The following is a 16,997-nucleotide window of genomic DNA, read 5'->3' as shown; positions in this document are numbered from 1 at the left end:
ACACCAAAACAGTCCACAAGTTTGAAGAATCGAGGACCCCTTTGGTGACCACTCTCGGATTCGCTACCACCAACAAGAATACAAGATATAATGGTGTATTTGACACCAAAGCAGCCAACCCAAACTAATTTAACAACAAGAATAAGATGAACAACACAATAAGATTTCAACAATAGAACGATTACAAGGTTACACAACAAGAACACTACCAACGATTACAACAAAATAAAGAGAAAGATAGACAAATGGAGGTCTAATCTTAAGAACCCAAGAACATATGACACCCTTGGACCCTTAACACTACACGCTACAATCACCTATTTCTTACAATTGACACAAGAGAGGCGTCCACCACACAAGGACCAATGTATCAAGCAATGCAACACACAAGTGATTCCACACTTGTATATGGCCCTAGTTATGGTTTTGGGACTCTCCCTCTAAGAGGAGTGTTCTCTCAATATAATTAAGCAACTAAAGAAATAAATCCTACAATATTCTATTTATACTATATTACAATAATAGACAAAATGACAAAAGGGCCCTTTAGTGACTAGTCTACAAAAATACTCAAAAAGTGTCACGATCATGATCATACTTGTATCATTATCTCCATTTTGAGAGGAATTTAACCACAAATTCATGGGCTCACCTATTTTACAAAGGCAATTCACAATCTTTTTTTTGCGGCTACACATTTTCTCAGTACTCTTCATTTTACACTTTGTCTTTTTTTTGCGGTTTGCCATCATTCTTAACCAATTCAATGCCCACCTATTCTCCAAGATAGTATAATTTACCCTCCCTTAGGATTATATTCCTTCGGTTTGGGCACTCACTAGCCTTGTGCCCCACCCTTGACACTTGAAGCATTGAAATCCCTTGGGATTAGAAGTAGAATTCAGTTTACCTTCATACCTTAGAGGATGTTTTTGGACAGCCTTGATGGCCTCGGGTTGGTTAGCCATGAATAAGTTCTCTTTGAGATCCTGATACAAGCATAAAGAGCACAAGGATTACAAGGTCTTGTAGAAGGTTCACACTTCGGATTGTTAAAGGTTTAAGCCTCGGATTTGGAAATGCTTGAAGATGTTTTAGAACCATTACAAAGCCTTGTTCAAGTTGAAGATTGGAGAAAGGGTCCTTACACTCTAAGGCCGCCTATACTTGGGAGTATTAAGGGCAATATTGTCTTTTGATGGCTCTCTTTTACACTCCCAAGGAGCACCCTTCATTAAGGATATTTTAGTCATTGTTATGTAATAGTATTAATAGACCTATTAGCTTCTATTTTCCTTAAACTTTGGTGAATTGAAATTGAGTATTAGTCTTAGTGTAGTTTCTTTCCTTAGTGTAGGGCTTGGAAAAGCCATCTTAGTGTAGGTCTTGAAAAAGACATCCAAACTTGAGAGATTAATACATTTGATAGATTTTCACTTGTGTTGATCAATTGACAAGAAAGGTGTGATTGAGGAGTGTGAATTCCTTCGGTCCACCTAAGAGTGAAGTTTGAACTACCATTGATGAGGTGTGTTTGAATGTTTGATACACTTTCTTGTTCTAATCATTGGTGATAGTAAGGGTCTCATTACCTATCTTTACTTTTATGCATCTCTTCTTCATCCCCTTTCTTATTGTGTTGTTTTCTTTGTCTTATTGTTGCTGATTTTTGAGTCTTGAGTCCTTAATTTCATTTTTAGTAGTTTATTATTGTATCATTTGGTATCAAAGCCATGTATTAGAGTTGTTCTCACAACTCTAAATCTTAGATCTAAGAAAATCTCCACAAAAAAGAGTCTAGAGTCAAGAAAATAAAAAAAAATAGGTGTTTCATGTTTTGATACTTGGACAGCATTTTAAATCTTAGATCTACATGTTTTTATGTTTTTTTTGTTGGTTTCAAGTGCTAGATTCTTGTTACCTAGCACCTAGAGAGTCTAGATCTACGTTTGGAACAAGATTTGGTTATTTTTGAGCTAAATACTACATTGTTGTGACTTGTTTGAAGCTTTTGAGGTGGGATATCGTGGTGGATACCTTGTGTGTGGCACTTTTGTGGCTGATTTATTGTTGTTTGTGCTTGTCTTTGCAAAGGGAACCTAGATCTAAAATAAAATTTGAATTTGAGGTTCATTTGCCTAGTGGTCAAACTTTGGTCAACTCTTAAATATTCATCTTGTTCTTCCATGTTCATCAAGTCTTGCTAAGGAAGAATATTCAAAGAGTGTGTTTGATCCAAAAAAAGAGAAGAAAGAGAGTATACTTGGTGTTTGTGAAAGAATATTCCTTGGCATATTCATTGTCATCCAAAAGAAAGAAGAGACAAAAGGAATAATCAAGTACAATTGAAAGTACAAGGGGGGACCAATCCATTTTGAATTCATTTGAAGCTCCAAAAGGGCTCCAAACCTTCAATTTTTCCCTCCCAAACAAAATTTCTTCTTCTCCTAAGTGTGTTTGGCCGAGACAAGAATTTGGAATTTGAAAAGTTTGAAAAGTGATGTCCAATTACAAGCTGCCACGTTATCACTTCTACAAACGACCAAATTGAGTTCTAAATTAGATTTCTAAGTTTCTATTTGTTGATTCTAGTTTCTTGTGTGTTAAATTCTATTACTAATTAGCAAACTAGTAGTACCTACTAGGTTGATAATTAGTCTTGAATCTGTTTTATTCGTTTCTTCGCTTTTTGTGTGCATTTCTTATTTTTAAGTCGTAGTAGTTCGTTGGTTCAAGTCCATGCATCATTTTATTTTAGTCTTATCAAACAAAAATCGATTCCGGACCAAGGCATATTCACCACTCAACTCACTTACCAAGTATTGCCATGTATTCAAACTTGTGAGACCAAATATGAGGTGAGATCTGAGTGTGAGTGTGTGAGGTTATTTGAACTAACTTATTTGTTATTTTGTAGATGTTTTCTCTTAGGTACCTTGAAAATGAAAGGAATAACATCATCCACTCCGGATGGTTATAGTATTTATACTACCTCGAATCCTTTTGAAAAGCTCCATGGGGACCTTGAAAGTCTATGCCAATTGATGATTGAAGCATGCCATCTAAGCCGAATCACCACTAACCAAGATACTATAATTTTGCCTAGTATCGATTCTCCTTATGTGCAGGTTCAAGATAATATACTTCCACCGGAGGTTTCAAGGAGAGTTCCTTAAAAACACATGATTGTTGATCAAATGGAGCTCTTGACTAAGAATTCCAACTTTGAAAAAAATGACAAAGAGATAATGCAAGGAAGAATTCTTGACAAACTCCCTTGTAATGAGAGCTTCCCAAAGAAACAAATGGGTTGCCATGATCCAAACATAGGTGAAGGCCATACCTCATGTGAGATAAAAGGTAACAATGCTATCTCCTACTTAGAATGCCGTGATGTGGCTAGTAGTAGCCAAATGAATGTAGTTGATAGTTTGCTTGGAGGAGAATCACATGAGTATTCCCTTTGTGATACTCTTGATATTGTTAAATTGCATGAAGACCAAATTCTTGATATAAGTTTACAAGCACTAGTTGATCCTAAAAATCATAAAATTGATTCTTTTCGTAAGAATGATTTGTGTCCATCTAGTGCTAGCACTTATAACTTGAATAAGGTTCCACTACCAAGTGATAAGAGTATTCACACACTAGTTTAACTATGTGAAAATCAAGGTGAGTCTACGTTAGAATGTGAGTTGCCAACAACTAGTAAGGATGTGAATTATGATCAACCTACTCACGAATGTAGTCCACTACTTGAGCATATGTGTGGTGTATTTGATAAGTCTCGAGTTAGTAATGATATTGATGGAGTTGATCATGTATATGGAGAGATAGCAGATAATGAAATGTATGTTGTTAAGGAAAGCCTACTAAGCCGTAGGTCCTTATCCTTGTGTGCTAGTCTTCCCTTTAGAACAAATGCTTTAGGTGAGTATGATACCCTAGTAAATGGAATGAATAGATTTAGATTATTCCCTTGGCCACTTCACCCATTTGATCTCGGTGTACTAGTGGGGTGGGGAAGGGATTGTTTTGGCTTGAGCTTATTTTCCCTTGATGTTTACCTTAGCCCTATCCTTTGTGATGCATATACAAATTATTTCATGGACAAAACAAGGAATTGCTGGTTGTATTTCAAATATGTACCCCCTTGGCATGATAATCTTGTGCAAGGGATGCTTAACAACGGCCTAGACCATTGTTTACTATTTCCCTTTGACCTCGGAATACTCTTGAGAGGTGAAAGTTATAGTTTTAGGTCATGCTCACTTATTTTTGATATTGATGCTATTCATCTCTTTGGTATCCTTTATGCTAAGATTTTTATGTCAAATACCAAGGATATATGGGTGTATGTCAAGTGTGAGCAACCATGGGTTGATGATATGAGTGTGGTACTAATACTAACCCTTCTCCTATCATGAGGAATGTGTGCTTGTTTTTCCTGTCTTTGGTTTTACAAGGTTTGAATTTGAGGTCAAATTCCTTTCAATATGGAGAGGATGATACAAGCATAAGGAGCACAAGGATTTCAAGGTCTTGTAGAAGGTTCACGCTTCGGATTGTCAATGGTTTAAGCCTCGGATTTGAAAATGCTTGAAGACGTTTTGGAACCATTACAAAGCTTTGTTCAAGTTGAAGATTGGAGAAAGGGTCCTTACACTCCAAGGTTTCCTATACTTGGTATTATTAAGTGCAATATTGTCTTTTGATGTCTCTCTTTTACACTCCAAAGGAGCACCCTTCATTAAGGGTATTTTAGTTATTGTTATGTAATAATATAAATAGACCTATTAGCTTCTATTTTCCTTAGACTTTGATGAATTAAAATTGAGTATTACTCTTAGTGTAGTTTATTTCCTTAGTGTAGGGCTTGGAAAATCCATCTTAGTGCAGGTCTTGGAAAAGAAATCCAAACTTGAGAGATTAATACATTTGATGGATTTTCACCTGTGTTGATCAATTGGCAAGAAAGGTGTGATTGAGGAGTGTGAATTCCTTTGGTTCACCTAAGAGTGAGGTTTGAACTAACATTGATGAGGTGTGTTTGAAGGTTTGATACACTTTCTTATGCTAATCATTGGTGATAGTAAGGGTCTCATTACCTATCTTTACTTTTATGCATCTCTTCTTCATCCCCTTTCTTATTGTGTTGTTTTCTTTGTCTTGTGGTTGCTGATTTTTGAGTCTTGAGTCCTTAATTTCATTTTTAGTAGTTTATTCTTGTATCAGATCTCTCTCAACCTCTAAGGTCGCGTAGAAGATGCCATCTATGGTGTCGAATTTGTGAAGTGTCACGCGAGTGGAAATGTCCTTGTTTAACCAACCTTGAAGCGCACAATGTTATGACTTACTTGCTCGCCTCGATGGTCAAGTCAAAATCAATTGTTGAAATTCACCGTAGTAAGCCATGAGACTCTTACTCCCTTGCCTCAAATTGTACAATTTGATAATGAGCTCATGCCTATAATTCTTGGTCAAGTACCTTTGCCGCGTAAGGTTCTTCAACCGAAACCAAAGAGAAGGTTGTCCCTCAATCATCTTATTCCCAAACCGTTTAACATACTCCCACCATGTATTAGCATACCCTTAAAAGTGAGATATAGCATAGAAAATTTTCTTTTCTTTGGTGAGATCATTAAGTTGGAAGATCTTGTCATTAGACGACTCCCATGCATGGTAGGCTTCGGGATCACTCTTACCTTTAAAAACGGGAAGGTTCACTTTGATGGAATTGAGACCTAAATCTCGATTTGGGTGGAAATCTCTCATCTCTTGGCATAACTCCGTATGTCTACCCCTCATTCTTTCTTCACTCAAGTAAACATCATCATACAGACCATAACCATCATGTTGTCCTCCCCTACCATAGCCCTCAACATGGATGGGTCTATTTGGGTTAAGTGGAGCTTGTAGTGGTGGGATTGGATTTGGATAGTGAGGTCTTTGGTCAAGTGGAGTTTGGATGAGAGGGTTCGGGTTTGGTGGTAGTAGTAGGGTTCCAAGCCCGTATTGTTGGACTTAGTGGAGTGGAGGATGATTTGGTCTATCTTGTTCTCGACTTCTGGAATAAAGATTGGTTGGATTTGTGGCAATTGGTGGATGTAACATTTGGTGCAAGGTTTCGGGAGTATTAGTTGGGGAACTATTTTGAGAGGTGGAAGATCGACTCCTTTGGCTTTCCACACGTTCTAATCTCTCATTCATTGATGCCACATCCATATCTAGTTTCTCAAGATCCACATTCAACCTAGCCACATCTCGGGACATAACTTCAAGGTAAGCCAAAATGAAATTGATGGCATTATTGTCCATTGTTTGAGCATTTGAAACTTCGAGTTCCATTGTGGTTGTACCGAAAATACCCCATCAAGTTATGGTCCAAAAAGACACCCAATCAGTCCATAACGTCACACACAACAATACAACACAAATCCTACAAAAAAACACACACGTTAGTTTAAAACAACCTCCCACAATGAGATCCCACCTTCAAGTTTCTTCAATAAACTCAAGCTCAACAATGGTGGATGGCTTAAATCACCTCCAATTTAGCTCAAATTCGAATCCTATACTCCTATAGTGTTAGAGAACACAAATCTAACACTAAAAATACAAAAAAAAACATAAAATCAAAAACTCAAAATTTGAACTAGGGTAAAAAACGGATTTAATAGTTTTTTGGGGATTTTCGATTTTGACACTTCTTTTTTGTTGGGATTTTCAATTTCTAGAATCTAATAGTGTTAGGGGACAAGGATCTAACACTATAAACACACAAAAATCAAGTCTCAAAAATTGAAAAACCCTAAAAACATGAATAGTAACTTTTTTCTTTTTTCTTTTTTTTCACTTTTTTTTTATTTTCAAGATAACAATCCCAAGATTGATTTTGTTGGAACAAAATCAAACCTTGCTTTGATACCAAATGATACAAGAGAGACCAAGAAGACATGAAATATACACCAAAATAGTTCACAAGTTTGAAGAACCAAGGACCCTTTTGGTAACCACTCTCTGATTCACTACTAACAACAAGAATACAAGATATAATGGTGTATTTGACACCAAAACAGCCAAAACAAACTAATGTAACAAGAAGAAGATGATGAACAACACAGTAAGACTTCAACAATAGAACGATTACAAGGTTACACAACAAGAACACTATCAACAGTTACAACAAAATAAAGAGAAAGATAGACAAATGAAGGTCTAATCTTAAGAACCCAAGAACATATGACACCCTTGGACCCTTAACACTACACACTACAATCACCTATTTCTTACAATTGACACAAGAGAGGCGTCCACCACCCAAGCACCAATGTATCAAGCAATGCAACACACAAGTGATTCCACACTTGTATATGGCCCTAGTTACAGTTTTGGGACTCTCTCTCTCTAAGAGGAGTGTTCTCTCAATATCATTAAGCAACTAAAGAAATAAACCCTACAATATTCTATTTATACTATATTACAATAATAGACAAAATGATAAAAAGGCCCTTTAGTGACTAGTCTACAAAAATACTCAAAAAGTATCATGATCATGATCATACTTGTATTAGTAAGCCATTGGGACCCCTCTCGCATCCAAGCATCTCCAAAGAACCTCCCTAGGGACTTTGTCATATGACTTTTTCAGGCCGATAAGCACCATGTCTAAGTCCCTTTTTCTCTTCCTATACTGCTCCTCCAGTCTCCGCACAAGGTGAATTTCCTTTGTCGTTGAGTGACCAGGCATAAATTCAAATTGATTCTCAGAAATAGGTATAATCCTCATCAACCTTCACTCAACCACCTTCTCCCAAATCTTCATCATGTGACTTACAACTTAATAGCCATGTAGTTGTTGCAACTTTGAATGTCACTCTTGTTCTTATATAAAGGAATCATCGTACTCCATCTCCATGCCCCGGACATCTTTGTAGTCTTAAAAATGCCATTAAACAATTCGATCAGCCACATTAAACCTGCTCCGCCAGTATACTTTCAAAAATCCATTGAAATCTCATCAGGTCCCGTTGCCCTGCCCCTTCACATGCTGCGAATAGCCTTTCTGACCTCTTCAACCTTAAAACATCAATAATAACCAAAATCACGACACTTTTTTGAGTGCTCCAACCACTACAAGAAAACTGCTTATTACCTGGGGATTTTCATAGGGATAATGAGGTAAAATCCCCAAGTAATTTGATTACCTGCGGATTTTCTTACCAATTATAATCCAAAGGAAATACCTTCGTAGGTAATTATTACCTGCGAATTTATAAAATCCTTAGGTAATTTAGCTGCGAAAATAAATCTGCAGGTAAGTTATTTGCGGATTTATTTGCAATTAACTATCAAAATTTTCCATGAAATATTTGGTAAACTTTCATAAAAAGGGATTTTACCTGCGGATTTTCACGAAAAAAATCACAAATTATTCCCCACGAAGATTTTCAAGTAAATCCCTAGGAAATTTAGCTGCGGAAATAAATGCACAGGTACGTTATTTGCGGATTTATTTACGATTAACTATCAAAATTTTGCATGAATTATTTGATAAAATTTCATAAAAAAGGATTTTACCTGCGGATTTTCCCCAAAAAAATACAAATTATTTCCCACGAAGATTGCCAAGTAAATTTCTAGGTAATTTAGCTGCGGAAATAAATCCACAGGTATGTTATTTGCTGATTTATTTGCGATTAACTATCAAAATTTTGCATGAATTATTTGGTAAAATTTCATTAAAAAAAGGATTTTACCTGCGGATTTTCACAAAAAAAATCACAAATTATTCCCCACGAAGATTGCCAAGTAAATCTTAAGATAATTTAGCTATGGAAATAAATCCGCAGGTACATTATTTGCGGATTTATTTGCAATTAATTAGAAAAATTTTGAATGAATTATTAAGTAAAATTTCATTGTATAAGGATTTTACCTACGGATTTTCACGAAAATTATTCACACGGAAATTACTAGAAACATTTCACAATTAATCAAAAAACTATTAAAAACCTTCAATAATTCTCAAAAACATCATTCAAAACAAAGTTTAATGTAAACCATTATAGCTAACAAAAAACATAATTCAAAACATCCACATCAATAATGTATGATTATTAAATGGTCCAAAACAAAATATTTCAAACTTGAATCCTCAATAAAACTATCAACCATCAGGGTCAGAATCACTTTCATTCACGTTATCGGGATTATCACTTCCATTCACGTCGTCAGAGTCATAATAACTTTCATCCTCGAAAGCTTGGTAATCTTTTTGAGATGGACGTTCATCGTTCGAAGTTGATTTGTTGTATACATGCTTCATCAACAAGTGTAACTCCTTTCTCATCCTCTTATTTTTCTTTCGCTCATTCTGCAACTGAGCATACAAATCAGCATTTGAAGCATCAACTTGAGACTTAATCATCTCATCAATTTCTTTTGGCAAAGTTGAAGTTGAACTGTTAGTTGCATTTACACTTCGACCTAGGGATCCAAGACCTTTGACTCTTCCTTTTTTCTTTCCACCAACAGATTGCACCCAGATATCCATTTCACTTAACTGAGCCGGCTGACTAGCTGAATTAGTTTCTCCATCCATAGCTGATGCACTTTGAACAGTTAATATTTCTTGTTTCTTTCTTTCAAACTCATTCTGCATAAGGATATGTTAAGTCAGACCATAAAAAGTGGTAAGAAATATATTATTAGCCTAAATTATTAGATTATAGACTGACTGCTGCTATATTATTAATAGACTAACTTCTCATTTTCATAGCACTTAATCAATAGTAAATCATTAAACCAGATGACAGCAACCAAAATTTGTATATTTTTAAATATGAACTAGAAGAAAACAACAAATATTAGTCTATATATGTTGACAACAACAAAGACCAATAGCCCAACTTACAAACATTATTAACCTTTATATCAGCCACTAAAGCTTAATAATTGAAGACCAGCCATGCTTGATGAAATTGTTGTGATAGCCTAAAAAGTAAGGGTAATCCGACCTTTTTCTTCTTAGTCAGTGGTTGATCGCTAATCTATTCATTAGGTAAATGCAAACAGGTTCCTATCCCTTATTTAGGAAAGAAATCCTATAAACTTCATCAATATCTAAGTAGCTAGCTAGGTCGTAGATACATTTACTGAACGAGTACAATTATGCAAAAATTATGTGGAAAAAATAATAGTTACATCTTTTGACCTCTTTAATGTGCTATTACAAAATTTATATCCCTGATATATACTGATATATACTTATCTACTGATGCAACTGCATTCTTGAGAACTCCACTAGATCAATGTATCCCCAAGAGGATCGTCTAATTATTGAATTGTTCTATCAACAAACAATGGTATTTTAAATTTGTTCTTCTTGTCTATCAGGATGTTAACTTGTGGAAACTAATAGGGGATTTTAATCTCCACGGTATTACAGTGCCAGGTAAGCCTTTGAATCATAATCTCTTCTATTTGATTTGATGTTATAGGGCCAAGAGAGGGCCGATGAGAAAACTACTAAACACTCCTCTCGAGTGCTATACTTAAACGAAGAACCTATATACATATATGGACACCATAGTTTAACCTTACCAGAACTTGGTTTCATTCTCGTTCTTGATTTACATTTTTTTTCCTGGGTAATGAAAATAAAAAAGGACATGAATTTGTCATACTATCTGTTATTTATTTTTGTCTACTTACATATGTAGTGTTATATACACAGATGTCTTAATTGTTCATTAAGATGAGCGCTCACGCCTCGACATTACATCAAGTGAAGCTGTGCTAAAATAATTATTTTATTAAACTCTTTCTCAAGTGAATCAACATTCTACCAGCGGAAAATTACACAATTTAACAATTATCTCAAATTCAAAACTGTATACCGGCCTAGAGAAATCAAATTCATACCTGCTATGGGGCACAACATATCAAGGCATACCTAAGAGCTTATTGGGACTGTAAAGAGTCCTAACGATAGCCAAACTCCAACAATTAAGGAAACACTACTATCAATACTCACTCCTTGGGGTCACCCCCTTTGGTTGCCTATAAATGAGAATTACATAGATAATTCCATTTTTGTTAAGTTACTGCAAAATAGTAATTAAGTTAGTTAGAAGGAAAGGATGTTTTGAGAAGGAAATCACTAGAGGGTGTACGTCTTAGCTCTCTTTGCTAACGTGCGCCAATACCATTTCGATGGCAAAGTGAGGAAGAGGCAGACCTAGAAAGGAAGTTCACTTGACAATTAGAACCTCCTCAACGACAGAGGATTTGGTTGGAAAACATGTGGTAAGGGGAGTATCACTGGTGGAAACGAATCGAAGCAGAATGACAACTAGTATGAATACTGGAGTACAAAAAAACTTGACCAAAATCACCATAGCTCCACCTAGCCCTAGCTTGACTGTGGGTGTTGTTACTACTGGCGATGCGGGATCTGGGAAATGGACAAGGAAAATTGGTTCTACTAGCCAAGTCATAGAACAAAATATGACTAAAGATGAATTGAAAGTGTCACACAGCACTTGACAGACGGGTATGGATCAAAACATTGCGGTGACATACCAAGGGATTCATGGAGTAGCTCGACAACTTAATTTAGGGGAAGGTTCTGCCAAGGAGGAGGGGAATACTTGGTCCAACTTATTCACCTTTAATCGTACAACATCTACTGGTATGACTCTTAATTTTAAACCCCCAACTATTATTGATGCCAGAACTGTGGTAATACTAGAAGCACCTGAAATTGAAAAGCAAACACATAAATGGAATAATGCACTTGTAGTATCCTCGTTTGGAGAGGCTCCTGCTTTCTCGTATATGAGAAACTATATAGCTCGCTATTGGAAGGTTGTTGTTGAACCTGAGTTGTACTATCATGATGATGGCTTTTACATAGTGAAGTTCTAAAATATGCAGGATAGAGATGATGTTCTCTTCTCTGGTCCATATTCTATCAATAGTATGGGTCGCCATCTAAGGTCATACCTTCTCTCTGTGTGGCTCTACAACCATTCTCCCCTATACCCATAAACCCACAATTTTTATCCCAGAAACTCAATAAAAGTTGAATCAAATAGAGTTTTATCTTTCTCTAGACGCATAGGTGAAAGGCTAACAGTCATTTGTTGGGGGGTTACTGAATCAAGATTTCTTAAGTTCATGGCATATAGAATGAATGCAATTATGTTGCAGTCTTTGCCAGCAACCGAGAATGAAAGCCTTGGATAATTGTTTGTAGTTTCAAGAAGTTCACCTATCCTGGATTTCTCCAACAGTTTAGAAATAACTGAACAAATTTCAAAGATTGGTCTAAAATGTATGCCATCTCCTAATATTGGGTCAGGGACAAGAGGACATGGTTCAAGAATAGAATTTGCTCTGGATACAAGAGGAATTCCCAGAACTGATGATCAAGATATCCTCAATGGCGATGGTCGTGATCTAGGTGGAACTCATTTAGGAAGGATAGTAGGTACTGGAGGCAGGCAGTTCTTGGAAAAGCTTAATTCAGCTTGAAATTTTTTTCCTATGAAAGTATTTCTGCTTCTCCTAGGTTTTTATACAGCAAATGCCTTAGCTACAATCCTAGGGCAGACTGGTGATTGGGATGTATTAGTAGTTGGAGTCGTTGTAGCTGCAATTAAGGGAATTGGAATGCTGATGTATAAAAAACCACCTTCTCTTTCGTCTAGGAGGTTGCAGTCTCTAGTTTCAATGGTGAACTACTGGAAAAATGGTATTATTCTAGGTATCTAGCTGCAATAGAGTGTCCTATGCTAGATTATTAGTGGAGATGAACGTGACTCAAGATCTAAGAGATGTGGTTGAGATTTCTGATCCCAGTGGAAAGATTAACAACCAACAAGTGGCTTATGACTGGAAACATCTATTTTATGAAAAATGTACAAGGTTTGGCCATGTATGTCAAAATGAATAACCAAGGGATATTCAACCTCCAAAGAAGACCAAACCATGTAATAGAAGGTGCTCATAGATGAGGTAGAGAGGTAAAACAATGGTTGTCTAAACATGTTGCTGAAGAAATGGATAAACAGCCCCAATAGACTGTTGCTACTAATATACCACATCTACAGACCATGGGATTTAGAATTATAGATAATCAAGCATTGGTTCAGAAAGATGATCAACACAAGAGTAATTGTGATATACAAATATGGAATGATACCCCAGAAAAAGTGATTACGCCCATACAAATAGGTAAAGATATCAGGGATGTAAATTTGTTGATGAAGAATATTATCGCGAATGGGAAAACTAGTTCTCAATCACAGTTTAGCAAATTATCACTATTTTAAACAATCTAGTTATTGTTTTAAAAACATATCTTATCATTTCTGATATAGTATGTACATCGATATATCCCAAGAATTTCTTCAATTAATTTTGCTACAAGTTAATGTAGTCATCTAACTATATGAAAGCATAGGACATATGCCAACATATGGACAACTGTTAAACCAATTGAAATTGATAGTCCAAGCAGAAAATCTTAACACAAAAATTGAAACCTCAGCATCAGACCCATTGATTCTACTGCTCGACTTCAATTACTTCTATATTAACTAAATGGTTCTAAAGCACTTATTCGAACATAATAGAACATTTATGACTATGTCCCAAACAAGTTGGGATCGGCTAAATGAATCCCATTTCTTTATTTTAAGCTCATTTCATATCATCATCATTGATATAAGATCAAGTTCAAAAACATAAGAAGCAAATCACAACAAGAACAACAAGATGTCAATAACAATGCTAGTGAATCAAAATAGGCTACACACGGCTTCGCTAAACTTCAAGATTACAACAAAATAGATTTTAAGAGAACAAGATTGCAACAAGAAGTAGTGAATTAAAATTGTCCCCACACGGCTTCACTACTTCAAGATTGAAATGAACTCAACTAGTAAATAGAGTAAATGAACACTACATAAGTAGCTTCAGCTTTCTCATTTACCCAACTTTCATCATTTTTCTTGCAATGAGTTCGAAAATAAAATTCTGAAACAGAAGGATCTTTTCCAGTAACTTCTTTCTATATATAATCAAAAAAAGATATGTATGTTATCAACATTGAATACGATATTATTTTCTTCAAAGAACTATATTTAAAAAGATTTATAATTACCATTCTCTAATAGATCAATCGATGAGGTACACAACCACCTGTATGAAGTGATGCACCGGCATTTGAATCACGATTGTCTTTATTTAGTTTAGACTTTGTTTTGAACTCATCAGACTCCCAATACACCTTCATCTCCTTGAATACTGCATCTCCCATCCAATGTGGTTTCAGAGGCAATTTTTTTCTAATATCTTGGAAAAGTTGGGTCATTTTTTAAGATGCCCTTTTATTAAAAATAGACAATATAGCATCATTATAGAGAGGAAGCCACTTAAATTTCTTTTGCATATATCAAATGAATAAAATATTAGCTATATAGTCCTACAATTATATTTATACATGAATCAGAATGTATAAATTTTTTACCTTGAATTCCTCAAACCACATCTCGCGAGTAGTCTCTGGAAATTTCTTCCATGAAGGTCTAGCCAATTCAAAGTTACTCCGAATGCAAGTAGCAATACCATCAATAACTACCTTGCGTGGATCAAACCTACATAACATATAGTAGTTATCAAACATCTGCACATATAAATAGTCCACCAAAATATATGTATTATTAAATGTTAGTCGTATTACCCATCCCTTTCAGGTACAATCCATATTTGATTATCATCGGCTACATTGTCAATATATTAGGTGAGGTGGTTAGAGTAGGTGACATTAATGGTTCAGAATCTTGATTTTTAGGTTGGGACCAATTAGATTAAGGTATAGATTCAATAATAGTAGGTTGGGTTTGGTTGATCCCAAGATTAGGTTGAGACTCATTTACATAAAGTAGACTAGTATGGGAATAAAGGGGTTGTGATGGTACTATGGGAGACACAACAATGTTATAAGTCTGGGATTGATTGACTTTAGGATTTGGTTGATGTGAGGAAGAGTTGTTCACATGAGGTGAACCAGTATGAGATTGAAGGGATCCTGATAGAATTATGAGAGGCAATTGAACTGTTTTGTTGCTCTATTGTCTATTTTTTTTTACTTGACTTCTCTCCTTTTCCATTAGGCAATCCAGCTCTTTTAGGTGGAAATATTTTTTGCAACTTACACAAGATTATAGGAATATTTTGTTCCATTTGCATAAGATAATCCACCCGTAATACTGTTGAGCACAAATCTTTAAAGAATAGACTGAGTTCAGTTAGTGACTTCCATATAGGTTTTGGATGAGCGCTAAAAGCAACTGGCATAAGATATTGCATGAAAATATGGCAGTCGTGACTTTTCATCCCAAATAACTTTAAATGCTCCATGTCAACACATCTACCCAAATTAGAGGCATATCCATCAAGCATCTTAAGTTGATCAACCCATTCACATACATATTTATTTTAATCATCATTTACAGTAAACTTTGCTTTCAGTTTAATCCATCTCCCATTATCATTCAATTGCAAGTGTAAATCATTTTGCCGACAATGCTCTTCCAAATCCATTCTTACCTTTTCGTTATCCTTTGTCCTCTCCTTGTTGTCCATTACAGTATGAAATATTATCAAAGAAGTTTTTCTCTATATGCATTACATCAATATTGTTGGGAACTGGATGGGTTCTCCAATATGGTAAATCCCAAAAAATGCTTTTTTTGGTCCAATTATGTGATTTTCCATAGCCATAAAATTTCCGTGGACCAGATTCAGTGATCTTAGGAAACCCTCTCACTTTTTCCCACACCTGATCCCCAGTTAACCTAGGAGGAGGCCTAGACTTCTCCTCTTTTCCTTTATAAAAGGAATTCTTGTTTCTTCTAAATTCGTGATTGAGAGGCAAGAATTGACGGTTACAATCAAACCAAGTAACTTTTCTTTCATCTTTCAAACTAAAAGTTTTTGTTTGTTCCATGCAAATTGGACATGCTAGTTTACCTGCTGTGCTCCATCCCGACAACATGCCATAAGCAGAAAAATCATTAATTGTCCACATCAATATTGCTCGCATGAGAAAATTTTACTTCTTCGACACATCATAAGTTAGTGCACCATCTGTTCATAATTGTAACTACTCATCTATTAATGGTTGAAGATACACATCAATTTTATTCTTGGGATTCCGAGGACCTTGAATGATCAATGTTAAGAGAATATATGGGGCAGTCATACACATATTAGGAGGAAGATTATAAGGAGTAACAATCATGGGCCAACAAGAGTACGGTGATGCTGACTGGCTATAAGGAGTAAAACTATCAGAACAAAGACCAAGCCTGACATTCCTACGCTCTGAAGCAAAGTCTGGATAAGTTCAATCAAAATATATCCATGTTTCTTCATCTGAAGGGTGACACAAAACACCTTCTTCCCTGTGATTCTCAGAGTGCCACCTCATGTGCTCTACAGATCGAGTTGAATCATATAGCCGTTGAAGTCTAGGAATAAATGGCAGCTAATGCATAGTCTTGTGTGGAACCTTTCTGCTACCCTTCTTTCCTATGCGTTCTTTATAGAGACGTTCTTTACAAAACTTGCATTCTATCATCTCTTGATCAGCCTTGTAATACAACATACATCCATTAACACAGCAATTAATCTTTCGACTAGTTAAACCAAGCCCCACCACTAACTTCTTTGCTCAGTAGTAATCAAGAGGTATTTTACTATCTGGATGGATTGTATCCTTCATAAATTGTGCCATTGTATTAAAACAACCATGAGACATATTATATTCAGATTTAATACTCATTATTCTAACAGCTATAGACAACTCTGAATATTTACATCCAGGCCATAAGGGTTCTTGAGCTGAATTCAACATTTTGTAAAATTTGTTAACGCTCATATTTGGAGACTTTTCTACAATATGCTCAACATGATGATCAAGT

The 16,997-nt window shown here is 35.6% G+C and overlaps 1 protein-coding gene and 1 pseudogene across 1 annotated transcript; one reads left to right on the top strand and one right to left on the bottom strand.

Annotated features, from left to right (window-relative positions):
- Positions 1 to 838: 838 nt before the first annotated feature.
- On the bottom strand, positions 839 to 9,556 carry LOC107872078. The gene is made up of 2 exons (XM_016718884.2): positions 9,181 to 9,556; positions 839 to 879 (listed from the first exon to the last, which is right to left on the bottom strand). The coding sequence occupies exons 1-2, from the start codon at positions 9,554 to 9,556 to the stop codon at positions 839 to 841; spliced, it is 417 nt and encodes a 138-aa protein (XP_016574370.2).
- Positions 9,557 to 12,183: 2,627 nt separating this feature from the next.
- On the top strand, positions 12,184 to 12,780 carry LOC107872630 (annotated as a pseudogene).
- Positions 12,781 to 16,997: the final 4,217 nt, after the last annotated feature.

Source organism: Capsicum annuum, chromosome 5, assembly GCF_002878395.1.
Source record: "Capsicum annuum cultivar UCD-10X-F1 chromosome 5, UCD10Xv1.1, whole genome shotgun sequence".
In the NCBI taxonomy this organism is placed as follows: Eukaryota; Viridiplantae; Streptophyta; class Magnoliopsida; order Solanales; family Solanaceae; genus Capsicum; species Capsicum annuum.
Note: the sequence above shows the minus strand (reverse complement) of the source record. Positions and strands in the feature narration are given on the sequence as shown.

What these genes read in the sequence shown, in the direction of transcription:
- LOC107872078 (XM_016718884.2), bottom strand. Translation starts at nt 9,556, where the DNA reads ATGGATATCTGGGTGCAATCTGTTGGTGGAAAGAAAAAAGGAAGAGTC. An exon ending in GAATGAAAGTGATTCTGACC is followed by an intron (nt 880 to 9,180) that starts CTGATGGTTGAT and finishes TAATCCCAAGGG; the next exon opens with ATTTCAATGCTTCAAGTGTC.